Genomic DNA, 23,454 nt, shown 5'->3' with positions numbered 1-23,454 from the left:
CAAAAGAGAACATTATCCCAATAGAACATCAGGGAGGATTCAAAATATCTAATAATAAGTGACCAGATCACAAAAGCATATATATATTAGTAGAAGAAATTCACCAATGTCCATCTTTTTTTACTTCCTTGTAAATTATTCTTTTGTTCTCTGCTGCTCATCTTTTTTATTTTATTTTTTCCCCTTTCATCTTCACCCATCACCCCCAAGCAGACTATATAGTTAAGAAAGGATATATTATGTATACATATGTAGATATATACATACACATACACACATACATCCCCACATATACACACACATATCTTTGCTATCCCTGCTGAGAAAGCTTTTTTTCTTTGCTTTAATTCTGCTCCTAACTTGCCTTGCTGTTAAATAACTGCTCCTGCCCATAGATTCCTCCTTTATCTTCTTCCCATACCTTTGCTTCCCAGTCTGCCTCTTCTTTCCGCACCCCTTATTTATTTATAGATTTTGGAGGATGCTATGCTTTTGATGATATATATGTAGTGTTGGCTATTTAACCCATTCCCTACATAAGTGGATTTTCAGAACTATGAGCCCTCCTTCCCTCTTTAATACCTCTGCATCTATTCTTTCTCTACAACTCATTTGCAACACAAATTACTAGTTTTATCTTAACTCTGCCCCAATCTTTCTTTTGAGCTGCTCTATTGTTGAAGTCAGTCTTAAACATATGGTATTCATTTCCCATGTTAAAAAAAAAATTGTCCATGTTGAGTTCCTTGAAATTGATCTTTGATATTGACATATATTAAATTTTCTATTAAGCTTGGGTTTGGTTGATAGGAAGTTCTGAAAATCTATGAATTCATTGAATATCCATTTTTTCTTGTTCGCTATTATAGATAATTTTGCTGGATATGATATTTTTGGCCACAGGTTTAGTTCTTTTGATTGTTGGTAGATATGATTACAGGACCTGTGGTCTTTTATTGTGGCTGCTGATAATTCCCATATAATTATAATTGTAACTCCAACATATTTGAATTTTTTTTCATTTCTTACAAAATTTTCTCTTTGATCTTGGGGTTTCAAAATTTGGCAATAATGTTCCTTTCTGTTTTCCACAAAGAATCTCATTTAGATGGTAATCCATGGACTTCCTCTATTTCTTCTTTCCCCCCCATGTTCCATCACTCCAGAACAATTCCTCTGGACTATTCTCTGCAACACTATGTCAAGGTCTTTTTTTTCTTTGGGGGGGGGGGAGTCACAGCTTTCAGGCAGTTCAATTATTCTTATATTTTCTCTTCTTCATCTGTTCTCCAGGTCTTTTGAGATGTTTCATATTTTGTTCTATTTTTTTTTATTCTTTATAATCTGTTTTACTATTTCTTGGTCTCTCATATTTTCACTGGCTTCCCCTTTCCCAATTCTAATTTTCAAAGAGATATTTTCATCTTTGAGACTCTATCTCATTTTCTAGTTGATTAACTTTTTTCATATCTTCTTGTTTTTCTTGGATTTTTTTTTAGTTTTTCCTCAGTGTCTCTCATTTGATTTTTAAATTCTTTTTTGAGTTCTTCTATAAATTCTCTCTGGGCAGGGATTCATTTCACGTTATTCTTCAATATAAATTTTTTTACTTCAGTGTCTTCCTCTGAAGATGAACCTCAGTCTTCCCTGTTCCCATAGTATGTTTCTTTGGTGGGGTTCTTTCTTCTTTCCCAGTTCATTTTTTTTTAAATAAGAGATATTAATGTAAGTACATCTAATTGTAGGGTGGGAGGATGGTGCCTCAAGCTTCCTTCAGATCTCCCCTCTGACCAGAAACCCCAACCAAAAGCTCCCACTCCTGCAAGTGCTCACACTTGCATCCCTGAATTCCTACCTCTGCATTGACTGAGTGCTGGTTCTTTCTCTTGGAGGGTCACTTCTTGCAGTATAGCTGGACCTGGTATTCCTAAAAAGCGTCTGTCTTCCCCAACTCAGACCTGGATTCCACAAACAGTCTAGGAGGTGAAAAGTGTCTGTGGCTTTTGTTGAGGCTGTAGCCACCTCCACCTCGCCCCAGGGGTCACCACTTGGTGTTTCTATAGAGATAACCTAGAGATGTTTGCACTTCACTCAGATTAATCCAGGGGATTGTATTAGGAGGACCTCTGTTTTACCCCAAATCTTGTTGATTTTTCACCAGTCTATGTTGGTCTTGAGATGCAAATTTGTTCTATTTGTGGAGAAAATCTGGAGAGCTTGAAATATACCACCCTACTCCGCCATCTTCCCAGAATCCTCCCTCCTTTTCATGTTTCTTAAATGTGAATTAATTTTGTATTTTATCAGACAAATGTCTTCTGCATCTACTTACATAATTGCACAGACTTGGTTATTTTATTGACATGATACATTATACTGATTATTTTAAATTTGATATAGACTTGGGATAAAATAGAGATGAGAGCCATAATTTTATTGGTATATAAAGAACTCCCTTCTTTGAAATTTTCAGTCTTAGTGAATTGCCAGTACTGAGAGGTGATGATTTGCATGGGGTCCCAACAGTCAATATATGTCAGAAATTAGATTTGAATTTAGTTTTTCTTGTATTCAAAGATGATCCTTTCTCTACTTCTACAATTATACTTCCTATAGTGGTGTAGGATGGATGGTTAATTTTTGATGCATTGGTATTTTTATATACTTGCTAATATTTATTTTTTCTTGCTAGTATCTATTAATGATGTGGTCATGTTTTTCAACCATACCTTTTACAAACTTGGAGATCAAACAACATTTGTCTCATGAAATGAATAAAATGGAATATCATCATTCACTATACTTAGAAATATTCTATAGGAAATACTTAAAAGATTTTTTTAAATGCATTCATGAATCCAGATGGTCCCAGGGCATTTAGGGAAGAAAGAAAGAAGGCAATATGCTAATGACCTGCCTAACTTTGCCTGCTAAGAGAGAACTGGCATATTTAAATTACCCATGTTCAATTTGTTTCCTTTCATGTTTTGGTTTTTTTGTAGATATTCATCCATTTCTTTTAAAGCTTTGTTATTTTTCATATATGCCTTGGCCTTTATCTTGATCTCTTTTTTGTTTCCAGTTTTGGTTATGTTTCTCTAAGCTTTTGGGTAAATTTGTTCATTGTTACTAATTTTATTGGTTTTAAAATAAGCATAATTTAATTAACAATTAATGAATTATAATTGCAATTGTTCTTTTATTTTCCTTGCCTTGGTGGTGATAATTTCTCATTTCCTATTTTTCTCTATTATATTGTTCTCTTTCTTTTCTAAGTTCTTTAAATACATTGATTCTGCTTTTCTCTTTTATTAATTTAGTCACCTAGCACTAGACTTTCCCTCTAAATATTGCTTTAGTTATATTTCATAGGTTCCAACATGAAAATAGCTTCTAAAACTTAATATTTATACAGCACTTGCTTTGTACCAAGATTACTATCTTTTTTGATCTTCACAATATCCTTGGGAGAAGGGTGCTATTATTATTTCCATTTTACAGATAAGGAAATTGAGACAAATGGAGATTAAGTGACTTGCCCAGGTTACACAGGTAAGTATCTGAGGCTAGAACTAAACTCACATTTTCCTAACCCCTAGCTCAGCATTCTATCTACTGTGGTATTACCTAATTGTATATAATATCTAAGCTATAATTATCTTTAATGAAATTTGTTATTGGTTTTATAGTATCTTCATTCTTCTAGGCATGTTTTTGTTTGTATTATAATAAGCTTCTAGTTTTCAAATGTAGCATATAAAATTTCTACCTTTCAAATTTATATATAGGTCCTCTATGAGTAAGAATTAAGCAATTATTTACATTACATGTTTAATTGGGGGGAGAGAATATATGTTTCTTTTTTAAGCAGCTTGAATATAGATAACTGTACTTGGAAAGGCTGAATTTGTCTACTGCCTCAGACACTTATAAAATTTATAGCCCTAGACAAGCAACTTAATCATTCTCAAATTCTGTTCCTCTACAAAATGAAGATTATAATATTACTGACCTGCGAGAATCTTTGTGAAGATTAAATGAGATAAATATGTTAAAAACATTATAAACCTTAAAGCACTATGTCTACATATATGTTATTATGTCTATTAAACATACTTTAATAGTTTTCAAGATTGACTTTTTCTCTCATTGATATTTATTTTCTTATTCTAGAATACTAAAAGCTATTATTCTTCATTATCAGTCATTTTTCCTTCTACAAAGACTATGAACTTTTCCTTTATAAGTTTGATTACCACATAATTTGTCATATGCATATTTTAAATTGATAAGCTTTCATTTTGAATGATTCCTTTAAATATACTATGCCTTGTTGGTTTATCTTAATGCTTTCAGGAATTAATTCAATTTAGTCAGAAATTATTAATACTACTTCCAATGTTCTTGAGATAGATGAAGCCTGATGCTTTTTGGTCCAATCTTTTCACTTATATCTTTGTAGATCTTTCTGTATTAAATGTTTCCTGTAGAAAATAGTCTATCCAATTCTATTTTTAATTTATTCTTACCCTTTTCCTTTTTATTGTATAGTTTGAACTGTTTATACTTTTCATTATGGTTATATTTTATTTTTACCATTCTTTGTTAATTTTTTTCTTTTTGTCATAAGAGAATATAAACTTTATTATTTTTCTATTTCCATTATTAAACCAAACTTAACAACAGAACAAGACTATATTTATGTTTTGTTATCAATTCTGTAAACTTCTAAATCCAGATATTATTATTATCCTCCCACTCCAGGCAATTAAGTATTTTGGGAAGGGAATTGGTTTCAACCTTTTCCCTATTCACTTGTTTTGTTTTTTTTTTTTTATCTGAAATCTCTTCTGTTACTTTAAGTAATTTAAATAATACAATATTACAATGGCTTTTACATTTATATCATTCAAAATAACTGTGACTTCTTCAGTGTACATTTAAGTCCTACAATACACTGACTTCATCACTTTTTAATCTTACTATATTACTTCAAGATATTTTTGCATCTGATGTTTTCATTACATCAAGTTTTTGGTAATGAGTTTTTTCTTAACTTAGGTTAGTTTATAGCTAGAAAATCTTTCTGACATACTTAGACCTATTGAGGATTTACTCAGAGATATTTTGAATCTGAGGACACCAACACAAGAATATGAGGCACGAATATGAGGCACATATTAGAACTTTAATGGAGGAAAAGAAGATATCAAATAGTTCATCTCAGTTTTAATAGGATTCATGATGACATCATCATCAATTTAGGTAACTATGATATGCAAAATATTGTAAATATGTTATTTCTTCACAACAGTCCAGGAAAATCTCCATTTTACAGCTGTGGAAACTTAGGCTGAAACTAAGTAACTTTTCCAAGTTCACACAGCTAATAATTATCTGAGGCGGCATTTGAATTCAGATTGTCTTGACTCTTAATCTAGCATGCTTGCCTACTGCACCACCTAGATGCCTATATTATATTACAGGTTTATTACTTCAGATGCAAAAATTCTTGCTCTTTGGAACTTTTTTTCCTCTGAATTCTTTGAAATCTTTGGATTCTTAAATTTTCACCTCTTCTTTTCAAATAGCATGCTTTTATCTACTAAAAAACTGATTTGGAGTTCATGCTTTATACTTTTTAATTTTACATATGTCAACTTCACAGAAAAAAAAAATGTCTTACTTGAATATCAGAAAATGAGTATTTGAATCCTGCTTCTGATGTTTAATGACTTCAGACACTCCACTTAATCTCCCTTGCCCCATGTTTCCTCAACTGTAAAATGAGAGGGTTGACTTTGGATATCCCCTCCAATTCTAATCATTCCTGTCTTTTGTATCAAATCATGATAAGAGGTACAGTATCTTCTACCAGAAAAAGATGTGGGATTAAAATCAGGGGACGTAGGCTCCAATCTGGGCTTATCTAGGTGATCATGAGCAAATCACTTATTTTCTATAATTTTTTTTCTTCACATAGAGTTGGAAATAAGAATCATTGCACTTGCCTCATCATTCTGTAGGTACTTTCTGTTACAAATCATTTGTACAAGTTGTACAAATTACATAAATAATTCTTTTACAAATGTTAACTGTTTCTCTGAAATATGATATTTTTCTATGGCATTTCCCCCCAAATCCAGTAATTCTGAGATCACTTCTTTTTGAATCACTTCTTTTTGATCTGTTATAAAATCTATCACTTTCAAATGCATTGTTTCCAAATATCTTCCCAGTTAGGGCACCATGTGTATGCAGTAGAAGTAACATGGTTAGCAAAGGATTAGAGACTGAGAGCTATAAATAAATCTCAAACCTTTCAGCAGCCAATGCACATCCTCGGGCAAATCACTTTTCTCAGGTGTTGTATCCATTGAGGCAAGTGGGTAGTTATTGTCACAATATGGTTATAAAATACCTTCTATGAAAAGGTGTTGTTTTAGGCACTCTCCAAATGCTGATTTTAGGCAAAGTAAATAATGACTAGACTTGGATTCATGTGACTGCTCTGGGCACATAGTGGCGAGAGGATCTGTGGGCTGCCTTTCCTTATTCCTTTAAAAAAGCAATCAATACTCATCATCAAGATTCTGCAGCCACAAGCCCATGGCTTTGTGAAGTGTGTTAGGAAATAGATATTTAGACCAAGCCCAGCAGAGTGCTATGTTTACATCAGTATTAAAGCATTGAGTCAGGTAAACATTGTGGGTTCATAGTAATAATTACTTATCCTTGGTACTTAAAATGCCTGTTAATTCTAATAAAACCTAATTATTATTTCACTAGTTGCCTCATGGGGTTGTTGAGAAGGGACAAAGAAATGATATATGGAAAGTCCTTTCTATCAGTAATGCTGCACACAAATATAAAGTGTTATTACTATTATTCAAGCTGCACACAAATATAAAGTGTTATTACTATTATTCAATCAGGAGAAACAAATAGGAACCATCTATTGCCATGCCAACAGGAACCTGTCTGTGGTCACTAATAGAAATTGTAGCTGGCCAATCAGATGTTTCCTTTACTTTACAATCCATTGTCTATCTCTGGGTCTTTAGGGACTTGGATGTCCCCACCCCCATACCATGTTTGGAATATACTCCTTCCTCTTTTTTACCTTTTCTCCTAGAAAGCATAGCTCAGGAGTCATCTCCTATATTAGGCCCTTCCTGATCCCTCCATATACTTATACTGCAGTTGCTAATATGTTCTACCATTTGTAGTTGCTCCTTATTACTTTCTAAATACCTTAGTTTTGTTGTGTCTCTACCCTAATCTCTATGGATATTAGTTCCTTGTGAGCAGGGAATATGTTTGGATTGGGGGCAAATTTTGGGGTTTTCCTTTGTACCCTTGCTATTTTGAAAATAGCAAATAATTTATAAATTCTCAATGAATTTAATTAAAATATTTAATTTTAAATCCTACATATATGTATATATATATACACATATAAAAATATATAAAATTTGATATGTTTAATTATATAAAGTATGTCATTTAATTACATATAATTTAATTGTAATTATATATAAAGTACATAATTTAGATGATAATTTAATATTTATTATCCTATTATATAATTATATAATATTATATGGTTATAGTATATAATATTTTAGCTATGTGATTATATAATTATGTGATATGCCTAAGTATGTATACATTAATTTATATAAATACATATAATTTAATTATATGTAGGGATATGTATATGTATTATGCATATATATATATATATTTATATGTACATATATAAAAATATATCTCAAGGTCATCTGGCAAATCATTGAGACTTGGGTTTGAGAGCATGACGAGTATTTCCTTTTCCCCAATATTCATTCTCTTCACCATAAGATCCAAGACTGAATTATTTACTTCATCCCTCTAGATCTCAGAAAGAAGAAGAAAATGAGAGTAAAATCAGGATACTCTCCCCCCTTTTGGGGGGAGAGAGACTAGTCTTTAGATATTCCTTTCCCAATATATATACTTCAGCCACATCATCCTCAACATCATGACATTTGGAGCCAGCTCTGTTTAACAATACTCAGGAATATAGAATCTATTCATTAACCCAAGTGATCATTCCTAAACAATAGGAGTTTGGCTATCTTCCAAGATGGCTGCTTTGCTGCAAAATACAATAGAACCCAATCGATGTAGCACCATTGAGATAGACCAGTTCACATAAAGGAATTTTCCAGATAACTCGAGCTTCTCCTTAAAAGTATTACTTTTTTAAAAAATTGAGCCACCTTAGATAGAAATCTTTCTTTAAAATACTTCTTTCACTTATTAAACAGGATTCTGAATAAAGTCCAATGTGATGACTCTGTATCATTATTATGAACATCAGTTACAGTATGGGAATGCTCACAAATGTATGGAGGTATAAGCTTACTCAAAAATAACCTTAGATGACTGATTTTTTTTTTCATTTCTATTTTCCTGTAGCCTAGTTCCCTGCTGGCTTATCAGCTTTCACTTCTTGCAGTCTGTGACTTTGCCTAAAGTGATTCCCTCACTTCCATCCTAATTTCTTAGTACTTTATGTAAATATATAGGCAGGGAAATAAGATAAGCCATCCTATTAGAATTGTTTGTAAACTACTGGGTGTTAAGTGAGATCTGAAGGACTCTCCTATAAGTTAAAGTACATGACTTTTGTTGTATGCATCTTAAGATATTCACTTTGGATACTCAGATTTTTCTTTGCTTTCTATGTGGTTTTATACAGTATTCTGAGGAGTTTAGATTGATGGATAAGGTATTATTACAGTATTCAACTCAGGTTATTGCTGTTATTTGTCCTTTGTTCTCAAAGGGGACCATGACATTACGGAGGTGATGCTATGACATGCAAGTTAATTGGATTTGCGTGAGGGAGGGTACACACACACACACACACTCTCTCTCTCTCTCTTCCACCGTAATAATGAGGAAGATATGTAAAGTATGAGAGAAAAGAAAGAGGTGTATCTTTCCAATTTGATTGGACACAATTTCTCAAGTTGGTCCTTAGTCTAAACTTCAGGGAAAGCTAATTGGGAAAAATGGTATGAGAACCTTCTAGTTTTCATTGGGTGACTAGAGAGTAGAATGGACAGTTTTTGAATAGAAGGCTCTAATTAGGGTCTTTCTTGCTGTAATTCACAAAGGGCTGGTAATATACATTATACCCCTATAGAAAAGGTGAAATCCTGCGTCAAGGAAGGACCTGACTTAGTGCCAAGTCATGTGAGCTATGAATACAAAGTCCCAGTTAGGAGTCTGTGATGAAGTGAGCCTTCAAACCCCAGCTGGATGAAGATAAAGGATAAGGCTTCATGTGGTTTCCCAAGCATGGAATCTTTTGTCTCTGTTTCTCTATCTCTATCTGTGTCTGTCTCTCTGTCTGTCTCTGTCTGCCTCTCTCTCTCTCTCTCTCTCTCTCTCTCTCTCTCTCTCTCTCTCTCTCTCTCTCTCTCTCTCTCTCTCTCTGCCTCTCTCTCTCTCTCTCTCTGCCTCTCTCTCTCTCTCTGCCTCTCTTTTCCACTTGCCAATATCAGGTTAGTGGGTAGTATCAAGGAAAGATTTTTCTCAGTTGGGGAAGTAGGTGAGCATCTCTCCAAATTCATCTGAAGGTTTGGAGATGAAGATAGGGATCCACCTAGGAAGAAAGGATCTAAACTGGGAAAGTCACAGGAGAGGAGAATGGTTGGCTATAAAGAAATGAGGAATCCAAAACATAAGCTTAGTACTGGTAAATCCTGGATATAAGAAAAGGTTAGAAATGAGGTTAGACAAACAAAGCAAAGCAAAGTTATAGTGAGACAATTGCAGTCCCGAGATCACAAATTTAGAACTGAAAGGTACCCCAAGGTAACCTTATCCAAACATGAATCTCAGAGCAGTTAAACCAGTTAGCTAAGATCACACAGCTAGGAAGGGATAATGCTGGTCCTCAAACCAGGTCATCAGATCTCAGATTCAGGGTACATTCCACCAGCCATGTGTCTGTAAGGGACACTGCCAAAAAATTATGTACAAACTAGTCCCCTTATCAGCCAGCTCCACTTTCTGGATGCCATAGAAACAGGGTTTGGAAAGGACTCGGAATTTATACAGCCAAACCGATTGGAACACTTAAGAAACAAACCCACACACATAAGCTTAACTTCACAAGGTTTTTAGCTAGAGATCTAAAGGGAGATCCCTTTATGGGGTCAGGTTAATTGGAAGGGAAAAAAAGTAAGGGAAAAGAAACAAAGTATGCTACCTAAGGTAGGTGAAGGGAAGGGAACTGGCAGTATCCCCCAGTGTAGGGCCACATCCCAAATCAGCAGACCAGTTCTTCAGCCCACCTAGGCCTGCTGTGGATACTCGGGACTTAACTATTTACTTCTCTGTTCTTTTAAACAGAGGAAAGATGGAAATTACCCCAGTTTCCATTGGCTTTTTCCCTAATACCTCCCTAAGCATAGCTTCCATATCAATGTCACAGGTCAGCAAGGTGACAAAAGAAATTGATTGACTCATTATTCTTCAGTAGACCCAATTCATCTTTTCATCTCAGAGCAGTAGTGAAAGAAATGAATTAAGTGAATTCAGAAAACCTGCCCACCTTCCTTAATACGGCAGACAAGCATTTCTCCACAGGCTTCCCATAACCCTTTAACTCTACTGAGCAAAGGGCTTCATTGCTGCCTACAATGAAGGAAACAGAGATAACTGGCTAAACTTACAGATCCAGCACAGGTGAGAGAAAAATATGACCCACATGGATATGTCTCTCTTTGTGTGGGTTCAAGTATTTTCCCATCTTCCAGAAATGAATGCAATTGAAGATGGAGAATATTAATCTGGTAGCTGGGTAACACATGGCCCTGTGGGTTTCCTGATTCTTCTATTGAAGGTCTGTTGGCAATAATAGTTTCTTTTATTTATATATATATATATATATATATAAATATATATATAATCACTATTATTTTATATTATATATAATTTATATTAAATTATATTTTATAATATAATTGTATAATTATAATTTTAGAATATATAATTATATTTTATATTAAATTATGCATATATAATTTTATATATGTAAATTATATATATAAAACTATTGTTACCAACAGACCCTCAGTAGAAGAATATAGATGTGTGTGTGTGTGTGTGTGTGTGTGTGTAGCTTCTGTTGAGTACTTTTCATAGAATAAAACTCAAATCCATTGCCACTTCTTAAAAAAAGACCTCCAGTTGCTAATCTCCATTCCACCTCCTAGGAAATTACTCTGCATTTTCTTTATATATAGTTTATTTATATAGATTCATTTCATTTCTTCCAAAAGAATGTAAGCTCCTTGAAGACAGGGCTTATTTTATGGTGGTTGTTGTTTCTATCTCTGCCCCCACAGACTAACAGAGAGCCTGGCATATAGTTGGTGCATAATAAATACTTGTTGAAACAGTGAATGAACAATGAAGTAGACACTCCATTAATGCTGGTCTTGCGGTTTTCCTCCCTTTTAGACATCTCAGTGAGTTTGCTGTCTCTAGTTGTCACAGCCTGTGGGTTGGCCCTCTTCAGTGTATCTCTATTTGTATCCTGGAAGCTCTGCTGGGTCCCTTGGAGAGAACGAGGCCTGTTCTCGGGAAGCAAAGACAACCAGGAGCCCCTGAATTACACAGAAACAGAGACCAATGACCCAGAATACAGCGAAGACTATCAGGAGCAGCCCTCGCCCTATCCAGATGCCGCCATGAAGATCAGCCACACTTCTCCTGACATCCCCTTAGCCTCTCAAGCAGAGAACAAGGAGAATTGTGTACATGGGACCCGCATGCAACGGCAAGTGACAGAGCCCACCCCGTCTGCCCGGTCAGTAGTGCTGTCTGTCTGTCTTCCAAAGGGGGCCACTGGGATCTTCTGGTGGGATGGGGTGTGGGAACTGGGAAAGGGGCATCCATGGGAACAGGAAAGGCAGAACATTCAGACAAGAGGGACCTCTTATCTGAGAAATGCCTTCCTTAGCAATAATAATATTCATAATCAAAACTTCCACTTTTGTCCATTTCTTTTTTTTTTTTCAGTCAACACTTCCTTTAAATAGATTTCCCTGGAGCTGCTTGAAATCATATGCAACGTCTTATCTTTTCTTCTAATTGGATATTTATAGTTGACCTTTGCTTACTCTGCTTGGTGATAGGATTGCACACAGACAGCTAATTTTGAAAGGATCATCTATCTATAACTAGTCATTCCTTGTCTTAAGTCATAGCAAATTCATTTCAATGGAACTCTATGTTCTCCACATCCAATCTTCTGATTTTTCTAGAAGAATGTGTTTGTGATGAACAAGTTTGAGATATCTAGAGCTTTTTATTTCTTCCATTCTTTGATCCCACACCTTATTTCTCAATGTCATTTTCATTAACTCTCCTGTGCTCCAGTTTGCAGTGAGATAATTAAATAACAAGGCACATGTTGGCTTTAGTTTGGAGAATCTTGTCAAGGTCTTAGAATCTTCATCCTCAACAATGTATTGTTGGTATATAAGATGTAATATCATTGTAGATAAACAATAATAAGCACTATAAGGAAGCATGATTAAGGGTCTTTTGAAGGATTGTGTCTCTATTTGGATCACTAAGCTAACAGACATACATATACCTGTTACAGATGTATTATACAAGGTCCTCCACCTAGGGCCATTTCTAAACATATCCTGATGGCAGAGAGTGAGAACAGAAAAAGAATAAAATTATTCTAGCTTCCTAAACCTCGAAACATGCATGGGAGACATTTGTTTTTACTAAAACTAGTCTTTCTTTGTCCAGAAAGGAAATTTTGGTTAGGATTCTGCTATATCATCACAAGGTGTCAGCTCCAAGTAATTGCATGATTTATTGACCTTGACTATTGAAAGGAGTCAGCTCTGGAACCAGAAATGTTCCATTTCTCATTTCCCATTCGCCATGACACCCAGAAGCCTTTGGCTCCCAAGAACTCTAAACAAAGATTTCAAAAATGTCAGTGGTAACTTTCTAACAGAACCATTTTCACTAAGACATTGGTGTCCTAGCTATGAGAGAGCATGTGAATGGAATGTGTCTGCCTATTATGTCAATGTCTAGAAGAGGTGTGACAAGCATAAGCTAACACCTACATAATTATGTCTTTGTTGTACTTCTGAGACAAACTGTTAGTGATCAGCAGGGAGAATTTTTTTTTTAATGAAGTCAACATTCAAAAAATATGTAATTACAAGTTTCTGAAATGGCTCAAACATTTCCCCTGCTTTATAAAGACAGGTCATTTCTCCCTACTGCCTTTGGATTTTTTTTTAAATTATTTAAATATAGGGAAAATCTTATTTGAAAAGTGCCAGAAATTACTCCTATACCTGCAGATAGGTTAGAGTAGGCATATCCCCAACTAACTCCTTGCAGACTAGATGTGTCATTCTTGGCAACAAAGGGACATACTTCAACAAATCTAGGCTTCCACAAACCTGACCTTCTACAACTTGAGTCTCACCTCTCTCTAGTCCTTTCCAAATGCACTGTTGTAATCAAATTAAACACTTCAGTTTTTCCTTTTTTAAAATAATAGCTTTTTATTTTCAAAATATATGCAAAAATAATTTTCAATATTCATCCTTGCAAAACCTTGTGTTCCAAATTTTTCTCCCTTCTTTCTTCCCACCCTCTCCCCTAGATAGCAAGTAATGTAATATATGATAAACATGTACAATTTATCTATACATATTTCCACATTTATCCACATGCTGCATAAGAAAAATCAGATTTAAAAGGGAAAAATTAGAAATACAACAAAAAGCAAGCAAACAACAATAAAAAAGGTGAAAAAGTATATTGTGATCCACTTTCAGTACTTCAGTTTTTCTTATGCATATGTTGTATTTTCTCCTTTTGGTGACATGTTTTATGCATTTATTTATATATGAAAAACTTTGATCTCCACCTCAATCCTCCCTAGTCTTATTCTTCACTATTTAAAATTCTTTTCATCTTACAAAACCCAGTTTAAGTGCTAACTCTTTCAGCAAGGTTTCCCTCAGATATCACATGGAACTTGTTACCTCTCATATGTTCTTATATTCTCTTCAGTACAATAGTTGTTGTAGCATTATTATGCATTTTTAAATATTAGCTTTTATTGCTGTATATATTGCATTTTCTCTCTAAATCGTAAGGCAAAAATCATAATAGCCAAAATTTATATAATGCTTTAAGTTTTCCAAAGTACCTTACAAGCAATACCTCATTTTATCTTCACAACTCTAGGAGTTAGGTGCTAATATTAAGCTCATTTGACAGATGAAGAAATTGAGGCAGACAGAGACTGAGTGATTTGCCCAAAATCACACATCTTGGAACTAGGTCTTTCTGACTCCATGTCCAGCTGCCTATTGTCTATGAGGCCGTGGACCATTTTTAAATTATCTTTGCATTTTTCCCTACTGGAGTATTTTATACAGAATATAGATTAATATATGATTAATCAGCATTGATTAATATGATTGTTCAGCATTGAACAATTAAAATTTTTATAGCTCCAACCTTAACATTTAAATACTTTGCTAATTTCATCAATGTGGTACACATTGCAATGTCTTTATGCCTTCTCATTCTGCATGATTCTTATCCAAGACTACACAGAAATTCTCCAAAGAGGATTCACCCACCATACTGGAAGATTTCTCCTGATTGTTTTATTTTCAAAAAACAATCTTATTGGCTACGTTCTTTACGAGGCTAAGCCCACTGAGACACTCTCTCCTTCCTCATGGTGACTTCCCTTTAATGATGTCTTTCTCCTTCCTACAACTAACTCTGGTGAGGCTTCTAAACTCCTCTATGGATTTAACCTGCCAGCCAATGGCATATTCACACCTCATGGCATATTCTTTTAATGGCTTATTTCAAATCCCTTTCCTTGCTAATTCTATTGCTTTCCCCAGTCTATCTATTTACTGGTGTCTATTTTATCTCTTCATTTTGCCTGTATCCTCTTCCCTTAATAAAGTATCTTTTGGGGGAAAAAGTCTTATTGACATGTTTTGTTTTTCCATTGATTGCCCCCATTTCATGAGATATCTCATAAAGTAAAAAGCTCTCTTATTATAAGTGATTGCAGGGAGAGGCTAGAAAAAATAAATGTCTTATAACAAATATGTATAATCAGGTAAAAACAAATTACCTGAATGACTATTTGAAACTATATATAGTATGTGTATTTCCATGTATATGATAGGGATGTATACACACACACACACACACACACACACACACACACACACTGGGCCATCCATCAAAATGGATGTGATAATATGGGCATTATATACTAGACATTTACTTGCCCCAATCATCCTTTGCCCCAAACTTATGAATGTGTGCGCGCATGTGTGTGTGTGTGTGTGTATGTATGTATGTTTATCTATCTGTGAATGAAGAGGAATATCTATAAAGTCTATTGATAAATAGGAGATCCATTTTCCTTTAGGGCTTTATGTAAGACATCCACACATGCAAAGATTGTTTTCAACATTCATCTTTGCAAAACCTTGTGCTCCACACTTTTCTTCCTCTTCTCCCCCCTCTCCCCAAGACAGAGAGAAATCTGATATATATTAAATATGTGCGATATTCCCATATTCATCCTGTTTGATACCTCCCTTGATATTCAGTGGATAGTTGATCAAAGTTACTTCATAGAATGATAGAATAAAAGCTGGAGAAATCTTAGAGGTCTTTTATTTTAGTCCAACCTCCTCATTTTAAACTTGAGGAAATTGAGGCATAGAGAAATTAAGTAACTTATCAAGGTAGCAGATGAGAGAGCCAGGATTCAACCTTGAGTTTTGTGACTTCAACAGTGCCACACTTCCTTCTATGGTCCTGTCATGAAATAGTCTATAATCTTAAACAAATCCATGAGAGAAACTTTGTTAAAGAAATGCCCTCCTAGGGTTACAGTTTGTTCTAATGGTTCAAATATATTTTGTATAATTAATACATAATTTTGTTTTATGAACAAAATTATATAATTAGTAATTTTGTTTAATATACATTTTGTTCTGCTGGTTCAAATATATTTTGTATAATTAACAAACAATAAACACAGCAGGATTTTATTACACTCGTTATATCTTTCAATTAATTGCATGACTCAAAAATGTGATCTTCTGAATCAAATTGTGTGGGGAAAACCCACATGTCCCCTATTCATACTGTCATCATGGATACTTTTAATCATAAATCATTCATATAATGATTTTATACAGAAGAAAATGTAGGCATATGGGTCAGTGATTGCTAGTATTTTTAAATGTCTTGGTTGTTATTACTGGTGACAGTACTGTTTTTAAAGGACTTGCTGCGATCTTTTGTCCTTTGGGATTCTCTCTGTCTTTGAAAAATCTTGAAAATCAGCTCTCAAGTAACTTTAAAACTGTCACTAGCAATAGACATTTTCTCTGTTTGTATTTTGTCAGAGCATGTTTCCTTCTCTGATCTCATCTTCTTAGTACCATTACTAGTTCCTCAAATGTTACTATTGAGGTGGAAGAATTAAAATGTGCAAGTGCATTATTATTAACAGTGACAATAGCGCTCTATAGAAATGTCAACAAATATATTCCTTTTTTCATCTATTTATTGCATTTCTTTATGGTGTGTTTGTATGTGCATGAATATGTGTGTATATATAAGAAAAAGGGACACCCAAAGAGGTTAATATCATTAAACTAACCACCATTTCAGTGTAAATGAGTAGCCACATCCACTTCTCCAAATTTAGATTTATCTCTGTACTAGAATTTTTAGCAAAGCTTTTCTTAATATGAAAACCAGTGTACTTCTCATTGAATATAAACATTATATCACAGAGTCATATCTAAGAATTATAGAGTTCTGCTCTTTGCCTCTGCCTCTGCTCTTTGCATCTTGCACTCAGTAACAATCTGTAATGCAACATAATTTCCCTTGACTTTCCCTTTTTTTATTCTATATATAATCGTAATTTATTCTATATATAATTGTAATCAGACCTTCTTGAGTTTTAAGGGAAGCTCTGTGGATCAACTAGCCTCTCCCTGCAATCACTTATCATAAGAGAGCTTTTTATTGACTTGTACCCTGGACTTTGAGCCATGAGGGATTTTCCTCAGGACAATCAGATCTCATACCATGCTCTCTGTAGGTTCATTTTCCCTCGTCTTCCTTAAGTTATGTTATGAGCTGAAACTGCTTATAATCTTTCATCATCCTTCTCTATAATGTTTTGCAGATGAGATTGTACTTCCAAAATATTGTTATCCTTGACCATGGCTTTACGACTGTGGTAATTTGTGAACCCTTTCTGCCTTCTTGTGACAACTGCATATCAATTCAACTTTTCTAAGAAATTACTCACTCTAGAGTCAATATCTTGGCTTTTGTTCATCCTCTCCCCCCTTTCTTAGTTGGCAGCTGCCTAAACAAGCTCGATGGGTTCTGCTGTAATCACACATATTTGTGTAGAGGGAGGCGTTCCTCAATTTTTTCTCTTTCTTTTCTTATTGATTTTTGTTATTTGATTTTGTTTGTTTTGTTTGATGTGATTTGACTTGTTATTGATTTTACCTTTGCTCTAAGCAGTCAATGATGTGACTTTAAAGTCAGTTGATTCTGAAATGATGCACAAAGAAATAAAAATTATTTTCTTTTCTATTAAGATACAGGCAGTTCCATATTTGGTGATGCTATTTTGTATTTGCTATATCCAGCACTATCCAGCTGTCTTCATAAAAAAAGAAATTCAAAATGCAAAGGCTTGAGGGCTCTGAGGATCCTATGGACCTCAGGCCTTTTTTATTTCTTGTTCCAAGCTGTGTTTTCCAACATTGTTTTCCTCATTCCTACTTTCCTACATCTTTCGCATGGATTTTACTGAGTATGAGGGTATATTTTGTCCTTGCCTTGAGTGACTCTTGAATTTTTCATATGTAATGGGATTTTTCTTTACGAATGTCCAGATTACCTAACATGTAGCAGATGCTAAAGACCTGTTTCTAGAAGAAGGCATTCTGTGTTCTCCTTCTACAGTGTTGGATGCCCTCTTTCCATGGTCTGCAGCCAGAACATGCTGCATCCTAAAAATTACCAGACTGGGACAGTCTCTCTCATTCTTTTTCTGGTGTCATGTCAGGATGCAGGATTGAAGATCCCCTTTACCCAAAGCAGGGCACCATGACCTCAGCTGGCTGAGGAGGCTGTTCCCCTCCTTTCCTTCAGACACTCTGTCCCTAGGAAACAGGCTTGGGGGTGTGTTTAGTTTTGTTTGTCCTTTTCAATTTTGGAGGCCCACGAAACAGAGTCTTTAGAAACCTTGGAGGTTCAATATGACAGGCTGCCCAGAATGGAAGTCTGACAAGCCAAGGTACCCAAGACTTCTCTGCCTGTTCCTTGAACCAAAAGGGGTAGACAAAATAGACTAAATTCCAAGCCTGTTTCATGGATCCTAAAAGGAGATTCCAAACTCTAGCCAGCTTAATTAATGGTGTCTGTGCCATAGACAAATTGGCCAAACGAACAGAAAATTTGAGACCATGCCAGTCTGGTAGTTTAAAGATGCAGCCTCTTCTGGCAATTTTGTCAATAAAAAGAGATTAGTATCTTCTCCCAGAAGCACGTTTCTGTCATCTCCTACTTTAGCCCCTCCATGTTAGCTGATTTGGGCAAATGCAAAGCAAGCCCTGTTGCATTTAGAATTCTAAGACTTCATCTTCTGTAATAAATTTCAGTATTTTTCCCTAGCGGTCTATTTCATTATTCTCATTTTGGGGCCTATAAGGTGACTTTTTTTAGCAACCTGTGCAAAGGCTCAAAACTCAAAAAAAAAATTAAATGTGTTTTGTTTTCCCTGAGGGGAATCAGAATAAAGCCTTTTTGCTGCCTGAGTCTCACTGATGGCTTCTTAGTAAGAGAGAACCATGGAATTGAAGCAGCCTGGACTGGAAATTGCAGGAAAATATCAAAATCCAAATAACAAGCTAAAAGCCAAAGAACAGACTTCATTAGCAAATATTTAATTTGTAAATATCTTTTAAAAGCCTGTCTACCTAAATCCCTAGATGCATTCCAATAGCTCACCTTCCTGGTTAATGTCCTTTCTATCTCAGAATGGAAATGAAAGCTCTTAGGCTGAGTTTCTGAGCCAGTGACTTGAAGTAGGTCAGTAACAATTCACTTTTTCCACTATGGTACTTAAAGCATATTTCCTGTGATTCAATGTGAGCAGATACCTTACAGGGGACAAACTTCAGGCAGGTAGAATGAGCCCCAGCTGATGCTTAGCAGCAACATAGTATACTCAGATGTGGATCTAAAGACAAGGACTTAAGTACTAATCCTCATTCTGAGTAGAAGCATATTACATAAACCTTTTTAGTTTCTCTAGAAATATTAATTTCTAATCCTAAATAAATATTTCTAAAAACCATTTCCAGGTATGTTCCCTTTAGAAAATGGGATAGTTTGAAGATGAAAGACTTTTTAAAGATCTTTAAGGATTAAGGGTAGTGACCAAATTTATAGCACAAAGAACAGACCCTTGTCTTTTTGTTGTTTTTTGAGACAATTAGGTTAAATGACTTGCCCAGACTCACATAACAAGTGTCTTGAGATCATAATTGAATCCTGACTCTACTGCCAGTGCTCTATCCACTGCATCCCCTACCTACCCTTTGTCTTATTAAGAACATGGCCTTACTCATTCCTTGAATTGACTGGCTTATTGACATTTAAATTAAGCACTTTCCTCTTTCCTCATTTCTTGAAGCTATTTTGTGGGACCCATTCTTTTCCATCAAGAAAGGACTGGAATATTGATGAGGAGACCTCATAATCTCTGAAGGAAATGGTCAAGGAAGGAAATGAGCGATAACTATTGTTCTGGAATATTTTTTTTTATTTTAACATTTTCCTTGTTCAAAATTCCTAAAAATGTTACCCCAAATTAAATTGGAAGAGATATGCCTGAGGCATTGAACGAAGCTTAGAGAGCAGGGCTGCCAGTATGGATCTGTCCCTCTCTCCCCCTCCCCCTCTCCCTCTCCTTTCACCTTTTCCTCCTCCCTCCTTCCTTTTCTTTTTGTCTTTCTCACTCCTTCCCTCCCTCCCTCTGTCTCTGTCTCTGCCTTTCTCTCTGTGTGTCTGTCTCACTGTCTTTCTGTCTCTCTGTGTCTCTGTCTTTCTGTCACTCTGTGTCTGTCTTTCTTTATCTCTCTGTCTCTGTCTCGCTCACTGACTTTCTGCCTCTCTGTGTGTCTGTCTCTTTCTGTTTGTCTCTGTCTTTCTCCCTGTCTGTCACTCTCTCTGTGTCTGTCTCTGTCTCTATCTCTCTGTCTCTGTCTCTCTGCGTCTCCATCTCTCTCTTGTTCTTTTTTTCTCTCTTCCCTCCCTCCCTCCCTCTGTTTTTTTCTCAGAAATGCATGAATATTAGAATAATGTTAAGTCAATTTTTTTCTGGCAGACGTGCCTAAAATGCAGAGCAGAAAATTAATATTTTTCCTTTGACATGTACTATTTATTTGCTTTGTGTCTTTACACATTTCAGTGTCCCTCTCTGAGTTACCTTGTAATTCAACAAGAAGCAGTAATATGAAAGTGAGAGGATTAAACCAGTTTCTGTAAGACCTAGTTGTTATATTTTGCCTCAGTTCCAAAGAAGAAATAAGTTTTTCCACTGAGTTAAGATTAAAGACACAAAATTAGAGTTATTTAGGGAAGAATTCTTTAAAAACTCTAATATAAAGTTATGCTGTTGCTGCTTCCCCTACTCCTTTTCCTTATGTCCTAGAAATACCTTTCTCATATAAGAAAATATGTTTGTCCTTGCTAGGTTCAGGTCAAGAAAATATAGCTGTTCCTGTCCTTGGCAGAACCTGCTATGGCAAGGGACCAACACTTAGATGTATGTTTGCAAAGAGACTTTTCCTAAACAGGTCATAATTTTGTTTTTTCTTGCTTTTCACTTAAGGCACAACTCAATCCGAAGGCAACTCAACCTCTCAAACCCAGACTTCAATGTCCAGCAGCTTCAGAAGCAGGAACAACTGACAGGGATTGGACGCATTAAACCTGAATTATATAAGCAGAGGTCAGTGGACACTGATGATGGGAGAAAAAGCAACAGCAAAGCCTGTGGGAAACTGAACTTCATTGTGAAATATGACTGTGACTTAGAGCAGCTAATCATAAAGATCCATAAAGCTGTCAACCTGCCAGCAAAAGACTTTTCTGGGACATCAGACCCTTATGTCAAGATTTACTTGCTCCCGGATCGGAAAACTAAACACCAGACTAAAGTTCACAGAAAGACGCTAAACCCAGTCTTTGATGAGGTTTTTTTATTCCCAGTTCCCTACAATGATCTTGCCATGAGGAAGCTTCACTTCTCTGTCTATGACTTTGACCGATTCTCCCGCCATGATTTAATTGGTCAAGTGGTTGTGGATCACTTCTTAGATTTGGCAGACTTCCCTCGAGAGTGTATCCTTTGGAAGGATATCGAATATGTCACCAATGTGAGTCCAAAATTTCTTCACTTGGGGGTCGGGGGAAGGACTTCTTGGTCATTGCAGAGCTTGGATTGGTGCTTGTGCAAAACTCATCAGTGGTCACATGCAATAGCCTCTTTCTTCCATGATGTGTCTCTTGACCCTTGAGTCAAGTGTTCTACAATCTTCTGTAAAAGTTTAAGCTTTCACTGTGTACCACCTAGAAACTAGTTTTGGTTTTGGTTTTTATGGAAGGGAATGTGGAGATCCAAAGCAAGGATGTGTCAGAGGTGGGACTTGAAGCCAAGTGTTCCTAATTCAGAGTATAACTTATGGCTATTCATCTTCCACACTGGACTGGTAACAAAGTTCTAGACTCAAATGTTCACATGTGATTAAATAAGTATTCACTAAGCAGCCATTATACCCATTGGTATCTATATTAATGAATAAAGATTATATAATGAAAATTCCTTAGACAGACAAAATCTCAAGTACAAGTTCCTTTCCTGAAAGAGAGGCAGGTTCTGTGGTATTTGCTTGTATTAGAGAGATAGAAATGAAGCGATTTCTCCCTCAAGGATGTTGAGTTCTACATAGGCATTATGTCTGAATCTTCCTTTGATTTTTCCTGAGATAGGAATTTGAAATCTCTTCAATAAATAAGTTATTAGCTGTTATTTGGGGGTATAGGGATAATATCTAAGATTATCTGTGTTCGCTCCTGCTTGATCCATCTTACTTACTATCTTTGCAAGTAGAGAGTAGGTTTTTGCTTTTCTCCTTCCTGTCATTTTTCTGTAGCTGTCATTTTTGCTAAATGGATCCTGGCACTCCATTAATTATGTGCTGCCTATGGGAGACCCTTGCATGGGATCTCTGATCCAGGAACATGAAATCCCTGAGGCTGTTCTCAAAGAGTTAGGTCAGAAGCCATAGTCAGATTTATACCTTTAGGCACATGGGTAGGAGTAGTACCATAGCTGGTAGGGTTTATAATAAAGAGCTGGAACCTTAGAAACAAAAGCTACAAGGAAAGCAATATTTATAAAGATATCATTGATGATAGGGAAATTAATTTATGAAAAGCAGTTTCAAGATATGACTAAGGAAACAGAGAAGAGGTTCTGTTTCCAAATAGTTTACAAAGGGTTAACCTGGGGCACAGAAGGAAAGTACTACAAGAAAACACTTTAGGCTATCTAAGATGCAAAAACTGGTGAAGAACCAATGAGATCCCTCCTTCCTTCTCCCCTCTTCTCAAGGGACATCAAAACCATTATGGAAAAAGTAATGAAATGACACAGTTATAATTCACCAATCCCAATGAGCAGGGTCAAGTACCATTTAACAACTATAGAAGAAAATAACAATGACTGAAATGTATGTGTGTATCTATAGCTATATTATGTACATATGTGTGTATGTGTGTTCTGGTACTCCTTTCTTATCACTCTTTCTTGGTCTCCTTTACTGGTTCATCTCTATTGTACTAACCATGAGTTTCTCCCATCCCCAAGGCTCTATCCTGTACAATTTTTTTTCTATCCATACTATCTCATTTGATGATCTTATTAATTCCCCTGAATTCTATTGTTATCTCTCTACTAATGATTTCTAGTTGTGTATGTCTAATTTACTCTCTCTGCTGAACTACTGCTCTCCAGTTAACTCTACAGTCCAGAGTAAACTCTACAATCCAACTATTCAGCAGCCTCTTCTTCTCCCAATTTTGTCCAATATGCCATTTTTCCCACTATATCTCTAATACGTATTCTTTTCTCTCCACTCACAAAACTATCACCTTAGTTTAAATACTTATTACTTTTCCCTTGGACTATTATCATAACCTCCTAATTGGTCTCCTTCCTCATCTAGAGTATTCTTCTTCTCCCAA

The 23,454-nt window shown here is 35.4% G+C and overlaps 1 protein-coding gene across 2 annotated transcripts in view; it reads left to right on the top strand.

Annotated features, from left to right (window-relative positions):
• SYT9 (synaptotagmin 9) overlaps positions 1–23,454 on the top strand; it is a 198,213-nt gene that overhangs the window by 41,737 nt on the left and 133,022 nt on the right. For both annotated transcript variants that reach the window (XM_031944009.1, XM_031944010.1), the window contains exons 2-3: positions 11,524–11,872; positions 21,038–21,584. In XM_031944009.1, the coding sequence (XP_031799869.1) occupies positions 11,524–11,872; positions 21,038–21,584 (896 nt within the window). The remainder of the gene's footprint in view (positions 1–11,523; positions 11,873–21,037; positions 21,585–23,454) is intronic.

Source organism: Sarcophilus harrisii, chromosome 6 (assembly GCF_902635505.1).
Source record: "Sarcophilus harrisii chromosome 6, mSarHar1.11, whole genome shotgun sequence".
In the NCBI taxonomy this organism is placed as follows: domain Eukaryota; kingdom Metazoa; phylum Chordata; class Mammalia; order Dasyuromorphia; family Dasyuridae; genus Sarcophilus; species Sarcophilus harrisii.
Note: the sequence above shows the minus strand (reverse complement) of the source record. Positions and strands in the feature narration are given on the sequence as shown.